The sequence below is a fragment of the Nelumbo lutea genome, chromosome 1 (genome assembly GCF_056320005.1).
Source record: "Nelumbo lutea isolate HS-2025 chromosome 1, American lotus-T2T, whole genome shotgun sequence".
NCBI lineage: Eukaryota > Viridiplantae > Streptophyta > Magnoliopsida > Proteales > Nelumbonaceae > Nelumbo > Nelumbo lutea.
In genome coordinates this window covers 153,510,717-153,520,767 of record NC_142684.1, presented here as the reverse complement: position 1 = coordinate 153,520,767, position 10,051 = coordinate 153,510,717, and the positions used below count along the sequence as shown (strand labels likewise).

Here is a 10,051-nt window from a genome sequence, read left to right as displayed (position 1 = left end):
TAACAATATGATTAAAAATAAACTTAAATATTTGTAGTAAATGTGCACGTGGATTGCATGTGGAAATTTTAAATTATAATAACAAATTATTATTATTATTATTATTATTATTATTATTATTATTATTATTATTATTATTATTATTATTATTATTATTATTATTATTACTACTATTATTATTATTATTATTAAACTTTGCATTCCATTTCTGTCATAAATAAAAATAATTTTTATTTAATATGATGAATATATAACATTAGAAATATTCCCAAATGTTTTTGACAAAATTCTGTATTTTTTCATTTTTTGTGTTTCATATTTTTCTAAATATTTTTTATTCAATTATGACTTCATGAGTCTTTTGAAAAGTTGGATCATTGACCAGCCATCTAGATAAGAAAATACATTCACTTTTGAATCAATTTTAAATTATATATTTCATCTACATTATATAAATAATTGTACTTATCACACTTAATTTTTGTTTGACATAATTGATATATAATTTTTTATATATTCTTTTGATTATTTATACTTTTTTTAATGATTTAGTATTTAATCATCATATCATTGATTAATTCGTTTGACCCAAACCACTAACCCACCACTTAAAAATGAAAATATTTTGATTTCTAGGCTGACATTAAGTTTTGCATTGCATTTTCATCATTGATAAAAGTATTTCTTATGTATAAAACTTGTTTTTGTTCAATATAATGAATTTATAATATTAGGGATGAATCCAATATTTTATTTTTATAAACATATAGCATTAGGTATGTGTCCAAAATTTTCTCTATTTTTTATTTTTATGATTCTTTGTATTTTCTATTTTTAAAAGTTTATTATTTGACTATGACATCATTTCATTTATAGGTTGATTAAATTTGGCATTCCATTTTCTTTGTTAATAAAAATAATTCTTACATTACATACTTATTGTTGTTTAGTATAATGAATATACAATATTAGAGATATCTCAATCCTTTTTTGGTATTATATATTTTATTTATTTTAATTTTTTATTATTTAATAATGGTATTGTTTATTAACCCATTTGACCCCAAATGATTGAATTGCTTATCCATCATTCGGAGGGAAGAAAATGGTTTTGTTTATAAAGTACTTTTCAAAATATTTATTTTTCTACTATTAAAATTAATGTTATAGATTTAATTAATAGAATTTAATGATGAGAAAAATACATCTTAAGTATAGGATTTAATGAAAGATTATATATAAGATTTAATGAAAAAAAAATAAGAAAATAGTTTTATTTCCAGTTGGTTTTAATTTTATATTCCATTTTCATCATTAATAAAAACATTTCTTATTTATCATACTTATTATTGTTTAATATGTCAAACATACGATGTTAAAAGTGTCCCCATTTTTTAATTTCTATGTTTTTTGCATTTTATCTATTTTAATTTTGAATTTTATTATTTAACTGTGGCAACATGAATCGACTAATTTTGCCCAAAATGGTTTAATTTCTTACCACCACCTAGATGAAAACACTATTTTTTCTAGGTAGATTTTGAAAGTATAAGTTTTTATGTTATTGGAATTATTAATTTATTATGTATGGATTTAATTAATAGAATTTAATGATGAGAAGAAAAAAAAATATTTTAAATTATATGATTTAATGAAAGTGAATGCAAGTTAATACCTTAAATGTTGAATTTAATGAGAGGGAATTGAATGCATTTAATATCTTAAATTTACTTTTTAACTCATTTAATATCAATAACCAATTACCCTATTTGCCCTCATTTTTTATCAATAAATTTAAGTATGGAGGAGTAAATTTTGTCCTCAAAAAATTCCAGAAATATTCTAGAGGTTATTCGTGCTTTTCAAAGTAATATAGATATATATAGAATCAACATATATATGTACAAATATCTAGATAAATATGATTAAACTGTTATTTTAATTAACATGTGTTACCCAATTGTAACCTCTCCAGAGGGTTGTTTTTTCACTTAATCTTTTACCTTTCTTTTTTCAACTTTTTTGCTTACTTTCTTTTGGCATATTTTTCTTATCTGTTGTGTCGTCACACTGCTAACAATGGTGCAAATTAGATATTTAGACTTGTAGTCAATTGATCTTGCTTTAATTAAGGGTCTTCAACGAAAGACTAGTTCTTCTTGTAAATGAGAAGCTCACAACCTGCTATCAAGAAAACAAGATAAGTAGCTCAAAATAAACAATTCAGTCACTTAGGAAAAGCGTACATACTTTTCAAATATTTTTTTCTTATCCTGATCATTATTTTATCAAAAATTAACTTACTATCTGATCAAGTTCCAGCCCCATATAATTTCAATATCGCCGCTCAAACAACTATAGGTCAATCCAGTTATAATTAATAATTTACAAGAAAATGACCAACCCAAGGACTACAGTTACCCTTTTTACGTTTTACCCAAAAGAAGCTCAGACTCCTCAGGTCAAAGCCCACAACTAATGACAATGTAATCCAATCTATTGGTGGGTCAGTATGGGTCAAGGGTACCCATTAGGGTCAGGGTGGGTTGGGTCAAAGTTAGCTTTATTTATTCTTGTCAAATCTCAAAAAATAAAATAAAATTAGCAATTGAAGTAATTTGAACTTAGACCTCCTAACACATCTACATCTCATTACAATTCTAAACCACCATACCATATTTTATTTTGAGATTAAAAGTAAAATAAAATAGATTTTATTAACTGTTCACATACACTTTTAAATAAAAACAAATTTATGGTCAAGATTGTGAGCTCTACGTGACAGCTGAGAATGAAAGAAGAAAAAAAAAAACTTCTGCGGTGAATAACATCTGCTTGAGATATGATCACAATAGTCAATAGTTGGAGTGACGTGGTTTTAATATCCACCGCCAAAGGGAGGAGCCAAAAATGAACTCACTGAGAAGGGGTCGCCTCGTAAGGCATAACCCTTATGTGTTGTTGACTCAATCTATTGACTAAGTCAATCTCAATGTTTATAAAAATTAATATACAAGAATTGAAGGATGGGACCGAGTTATATTTGAAATGGTCTGATTAAGAATTTTATAATCAATTCACTTTTGCTACATCAAAGGTTGTGAATTGTGATTCAGGGCTAAAACCGTGTCCATGTCCATGACCCTGGAATCTGGATCACACCAACTGATCCAATCCGCTTTTTGAAATACCCTTTATCATCCAGAGTTCCAGACTGCCCATTGCCAAATCAAGGGCTTTACTTAATGCTTATGATATTGCCTTGTCTGTGGAAAACATTAAGCAAAGATCTCTTTTATACTCCACGTATCCTGTCGTCCCATTCGGGTCAAGGCCCCCCAAAGTCAATTAAACAAAAAAACAAATGAGAGGACCCAAGTCAAGTAATAAGTATGAACTTGCTTCGGAGCTTCCAAAAGATATATTAACAGACCTGTTTCTGATTTTAATTTGATTCTGGGGATGAGGTTTGTAACAATGGCATATTCTGGTTTCTGGATACTTGCTACATACCCATTTCTTTTTATTATTAATACCAAGCTTAATTACATTTCTCTTCTAATCATGATGCTCTATAAACTAAAATAGTCCCAAACTCAGAGTAATTAATGGGAACAAACTGGAATGTCTACAAAGCTTTTATCATAAACCTGAAAGCACTCTTTTTTTTTTTTATATATGGAAAAGCACTCATTTTTGTACACCTTTCAGTTTGCACATATGCTAATTACCTAGTACAGAACAGAAAATACTCAGAAGACCATATGGATAAAATTATTGTTACAGAAAACTCTCATATGGAGAGCGATTCGATTTGGACTTCAGAGTAGGAAAAAAAAAAAAAGGAATGAAACGAAAACAGTTAGAAAGACATGACTTGTTAGACATAATTAAGAGACACCGATGCCCGTCAAGACTGAAGCTCAATTTTTCCCTTGTTGATGGTGGCCGTTAAACTCTGATTACTTGTCGTTGAGCTTCCAGCCGAATTTCTTCTTTCATCTTCTTAATAAAATCGTCAAATTTTTTATTCAATTCCTCTGTACTCAACAAACCATTTTCTCCTTCTCCATCATCTTCATCAATTTCTTCTAAATTCAAGAACCCATTGGATTCTTCCTCCTCTTGTTCTAACAAAAGTCGAATTCTGACTTGTTCTTGTTTCCCAACGACGTTCTTCTCTAAACACCCATCAATATTTTCCACCTCATCATCATCAATTTCGTCCTTCTCTATAACTGATGCCTCCAACTCCATCTCCGGTGCTCGAGGAATAGGGCGTAGATGATGGCCATTACTCTTGAACTGATCATAATGAAGATCGGTCATGAAAGGGGATGATGAACGGATGAGACCGGAGTTTGTGAGCAGGAAAACAAGGATACCGTTGCAGAGGAGGAACATGTATATCCGGTCAACCGTGTAGTTGAAGAGCTGGAAAGGCAATAAGTCGAAGGAGATAGAGTTGTTTAAGATAGATGTAAAGGATAAGAGAAAGGAAAAGATGGAGAGTGAGAAGAGGAATTGGAGAAACTTCTTTGAGGAAAAGGATGTGTTGATGAATTTGGTTGCGGGTCTAGATTGGTCTGCCATCTCCATGCTAGCTAGACCAACAGAAGCTAAAGAGTTTAGGCCATCGAAAGAAGATGGGCAGTGATTTGTGGAAGTGGAGCTGGTTTGCTGGGGAAGCATCGTGAGTTCCTTACTATATATAAAAGCATTTGGACTGTAAGTCTGGAACTGTGAAAATTTTTAAATTAGATGGGGACCCTAGCTATTGGATGATTGTAAGTGTAAATTATATGTAACTTTCCTTTTTTCTGGATTAGGCAGTGGAGACTGGAGAAGAAAAGATACTTCTTCCAAGTCAACAGAGAAGAAAGACCCAAGTTAAGTCTTGCAAATATATAGATAATTAAAAATACATGTGGATTCAGCATGGTGGGTGTTCACTTATTGCCCCACTTTCTACGTTTGATCATACCGCGTACCAGGTCAAATGGTTCAACTGACCAGGTCAGTCGTCACTATAAATCTATAATTAGTCAAGTTAACAGAGTTTCAGTGAGGCTTTGGGGGTGAAATGCAGAGAGAAAGTAAGTTCATAGACCACAGTCAAGTAAAATCCTCAGTTTTATTTCTTGATTTATATACTGTTAGTTGAGGCAAGATTGGCAAGTAATACAAAACAACCATCGATCTTGCATTGCATCCGCGTTGAATGATGGATTCTGTGTGGGGGATTGAGAGAGAGTATGGAATCCTTGGCATTATTGTAAACCCAGACTATGGAATCCTTGGCATTATATTTTTGTTTTCTTGGCATTTTTAGGGCTTTTAAGATGTTAGTCGATTAATGGAGTCATGGAGGGGTTGTTCTTCATTGAATTGTCTGCAAATCTAGGTTTATTTGCAAGCGAACGAAACTCAAAACTGTGGGCAAGTCTCCCTCAAGTCTTTCAGGTAGACACAGAGTCACTGTTGATGGCAAATTGACAGGTGTATATATGATGTTGATACTGAATCTGAAAGTGAAAATATTTTGAAAAGAAGTGGGTTTAAGATCCCACCAACCGGTAATTTATATATTTATAAAGGGATTAAGATGGACAGGTCATAGGTTCAATCGGGAATTCTCAAATTACAAAACAAAGCTTATCATATCATAGGTAAACAATTAGTGTGCATTACAAAATGCTTAATTAACATTTTCTACCAAGTCTACAGAGGATAGACACGACACCAGAGTTAAGGCAACTGGATCACATTCCCTTTCTATTCATTGCATTGCAAAGAAAGAAGTCGTGTTAGAGATAGACCTGGCAAAAAAGTTGATCCAACCTGCGAATCCAAACTTAACCCTTTATTACCTGAATGTGAGAATGACCCGACCCGACCTGACCCATTAAAAACTGGTTGGGTTTGATTGGGTCATAGGTCAATCGGTTGACCTAATTGGTAGGTCTAATTGGGACTATTTATGTATTGTTAAAAATTTCCATTCTTTAATTTTTTTCTCTTTATTGTTTATTCTTTGAATTGTTAAATGTTAAAGTTTTTTATATTTGGAATTTTAAGGTTAATTCTTTTAATTTTGATGTTTTTCATGCATTTTTTCTTTATTTTTTTATATTTAGTTATTTTTTTGGATGACCCAACTTGACTCATGGGTCAACCTTAACCCAAACATTTACAGTTAGGGTCTAGCATTTGATAATCTGACCCAAAATCAACTCAAAGTATCTTGACCCACCCAACCCAATTGCCAAGTCTATTAAAAACCTATGAGGGACTTCATCACTTCACCTTCACAATAAAGCATAGATAAATACAGGCCCGTCTGATTCTAGACCATTTGATCAAATAGACTCTGATACCATTTCAAGGAACCATTCAACCTCAAAATTTAAGCTATTAGGTGAGGTCACTCCATGGGTTTTTATTCCCCAACAAGATAGTTGATAGAGGAAAATTTGGCCCGACCCCTTGGCCACGAGACATGTGGAAGCAACCGAGAATGACCTAGCAGAAGAATCAGCTCAGCACGGCAGTGGGCCTGCAACCCGAGCTCCCCCAAGAAAGGAACCAGTGACCCAAGCTCCCCAAGGACGGACCTGAGCTCTCCCTTGAAGGTCCTGAGCCTTACAAGGAGCACAAAGGGAAAAAACCCGAGCTGACACACCCCGAGGTAGTTTGGGCCACACTTCTATCCGAACTCAAGACTTCCACCTCGCACACCACTTCGGCTCCAAGTCGTCTAACTGAACAAATCGTAACTGACACCCAGGAAGCCCGTACATGGAGGCGGCGTGCCTGACTGATTAGAGGTTCGACACATGACAGCCGCCCTCCAACGGCCACCTGCCACCGCTATCTCAAATGTAGCAGAGACGACCCTGACAAGGACAGTGGCGGTTATGACACCTGAACTAGCAGCTGACAGAAGCTATGACACCCGAACTGGCAGCTGGGGCAGAGGTTATGACACCCGAACTGGCGTCTGGCAGAAATGATGACACCCGATCTGGCGGAGGTGATGATGCCCGATCTGGCAAAGGTATGGGACTTAGTGTACAGGATGATTATAAAAGGCCCCCATCTCCCAAAGAAGGAGTTATGTGATTCTTGCGCTTTCTGGTCTTGAAGTTCTTCCTTCCCCTTGCCTTCTCAAGAGCACTAACTTGAGCTTCGAAGTGTTCCAACCGAGTTCCTCCCCAGAAATCTCCATTCTCTTCCTTGTTTCAGGCACCTCCAATTCCATCAGAGGCGAAGTAACCGGTAGCTAGGATCGATCGGATTGTGCATCATCAATTGGCGTCATCTATGGGAAGACTTCAAAAAGCCTCCCCTAACCTTTAACACTCTCTCTCTCAAAGAAACCTTAGCTTCCATGGCTTCCTCCAGCAGCAACAGGCACAACGCCGACTTGAATGTTGTAGGGGAACACCCTCAGCCCGCCACTATATGCATTGGACAGTTCATTGTCCCCCTCTCGACGGATGGAATCCCTAGCCTCAATGCACCAAGCATGGTGGCACCTGTGAATGTTCCCCTTCCCCTCCCTATCGAGACAACCTTCGCCAAACCGGCCACTGTTCCTCTAGCAACTAGCCAAAACCAGTTTGATGAATTGATACAATGCATGCGGGCAATGCAAGCCCAGATGCAGCAGTTCCAGCAGCATCAGCTCCATCAGCAGCAAGTACTGCACCATATTTCTCAGTGTCACTATCAACAGCAGTTCCCCCAACTGCCTCTGAACCAACCACAACTCCTACCTCGACACTTTCGAAGCTGGTCAAGCCCTCCCCTCAGGGCGGGCGCCTTCACCGAGGCGAAGACTCCTGACTCCAGGACCCCTCCAAGAGCCAGGCCTCATCCCCGGGCAAGAGGAAAAGACTAACTACCCCCACCTCGCAGCTCGTCGGCAGATCAGGAACTTCCTTGCCGACTAAGTCAGCACCTCGGCACTCCAAGTTCGAGCTTCTGCTCACAGAGAACCAGTTCGGCATCCTAGCCGCAAACTACCATCAGTCCGGGCCCATTGAGCTCGGCAACACCAAGGCAAGCAGCGCCAATACCAGTTCTAAGCAGCAGCAAAGACGCCGGCAAAGTTGCTGAACTACCACTCGTATCCTGCCTAACCTCCGAGGTAAAGAAGAAACAAGTTCGAACGAGGTAAAAGTTTCCCCTATTCTTTCAGTCCCTTCCCCCCATCATCAGAACTCCTTGCAGTCCCCATGCCCAAGGATTTCAAACTCCCTCCCCTAGACAAGTATGATGGGTCTTTTGACCCCAATGACCACGTCGATGCTTTCCAGTCCCAAATGCACCTGGTAAGGGCCAGTGAGTCTTGCATGTGTGTGGCATTTACTACAACCTTCAGGGGAGTAGCCCGCATCTGGTACAGGAACCTGGCCCCTAGGTCAATAAGAAGCTGGACCCATTTCGTGCAGGTCTTCACCGCGCACTTTGTTACCAACAAGCAGTGCCCTCGCACCGAGGAGAGCCTCCTTGGAATAGTCCACAGGGAAGGAGAGTCCATCTGGGGCTGTATCAAGCGGTTCAATGATGCGTGCTTACAGATACCGTGCCTAGACCCCGCGGTGCATCTTGCGGCAGCCAAGAGGGGAGTGACACACAAGGAGTTCAAGTGGCACGTGGTAGTTAACCAGCCCGCAACCGTGGCTGAATTCCTCAAGCTCGCGGACAAATTCATAAGAACAAAGGAGGAGATCAACTAAAGGATTGAAGACGGGATCGAAAAAAGGAAGAGGGAAGGCGAGCCCTCCAACTCAGATGACAGGAGAAAGAGAGACCCAGCTTGAGGGTCGAAGCCAAGCCAGCCGTTCCGAGCTCCCTTAACAGGTCGGGCAGACTACACGCCCTTAAACACAAAGCGGGTCGAGATCTTAATGACGATCAAAGATGCCCCGTATGTGAAGTGGCCACCTCGTCTGAAGGGAAAGCCGAACGAGAGGAATAAAAACTTGTACTGCAGGTTTCATAGGGAGCATCGAGCATTGTAATAATCTCCGCGATGAGATAGAGGAACTTATCCGTCGCGAGTACCTACGAAATTTTGTATAACATAATAATAATAATAATAATAATAATAATAATAATAATAATAATAATAATAATAATAATAATAATAGTAATAAGACAGGTCGGCAAGGAGAACGCAGCAGAGACGCTCCCGAGTCCAGCAGCCGGCCAGCAGAACCATAGAAGCAGCCCCCGGAGGAAAGACCAGTTTGGGGAACAATCCACGTGATCGTTGGAAGATCAATTGTAGCAGGATGCACCTCAGCAACAGCTCGGGCATCAACCCAAGAGGCTGTTAGAGAATAACAAAATCCCCCAAAGCGGCCTAGGACAGAAGGCCCCATATTCTTCATCGAAGACGATGCGTGCGGGGTCCACTACCCCCATGACGACGCACTTGTCATAAAGATGAAGATCAACGACTTCGAAGTCCGATGGGTACTCATTGACTCCAATAGTTCGGCAGACATCCTTTTTAAGGCAGCCTTCGACAAGCTCCAATTCCGAGAGAATGACTTGAAGCCTGCGAACACCCCACTGGTCGGCTTCAGTGGAGAAGAGGTCAGACCCCTAGGAAAGGTTACAGTACTTGTGGAAGTTGGCACGTGCCCTAGCACGATATGACTCAGTCACGATTTCTTGGTGGTTGCGACCCCCTTCCCCTACAATGCCATAGTAGGTCGGCCGATCACCCACACTTTAAAAGCGGTGGTGTCCACCTACTATTTGGCCATGAAGTTCCCAATGGACTTCAGCATCGGGGTAGTGCAGGGTGACCAACTCGAGTCCCATAAGTGCTACGTTGCCGCCCTCAAGGGAAAGGCCAAGGTAACCGGCGACCTCGAACTGGAGCGACCAATGCAGCAGAACGAGGAGCGAGCTGCACCAATAGAGGAAACTGTTCCCTTCCCCGTCTCGATAGGAGACCCCACCAGATCACTTCAGGTCGAAGCGTCCCTGGAAGAACTCTTGCGATCCGAATTGGTACGCTTCTTACTCAGTA

General features: G+C 38.7%; 1 protein-coding gene across 1 annotated transcript; it reads right to left on the bottom strand.

The window, feature by feature from the left end:
* Nucleotides 1–3,637: 3,637 nt before the first annotated feature.
* On the bottom strand, nt 3,638–4,723 carry LOC148878486 (uncharacterized). The gene has a single exon (XM_088966120.1). It carries the CDS (start codon nt 4,690–4,692, stop codon nt 3,952–3,954), a length of 741 nt encoding a protein of 246 aa, XP_088822246.1. The 5' UTR covers nt 4,693–4,723; the 3' UTR covers nt 3,638–3,951.
* Between the last annotated feature and the right edge of the window lie 5,328 nt (nt 4,724–10,051).

Coding starts and splice junctions, on each gene's coding strand:
- LOC148878486 (XM_088966120.1), bottom strand. CDS start 4,692: ATGCTTCCCCAGCAAACCAGCTCCACTTCCACAAATCACTGCCCATCT.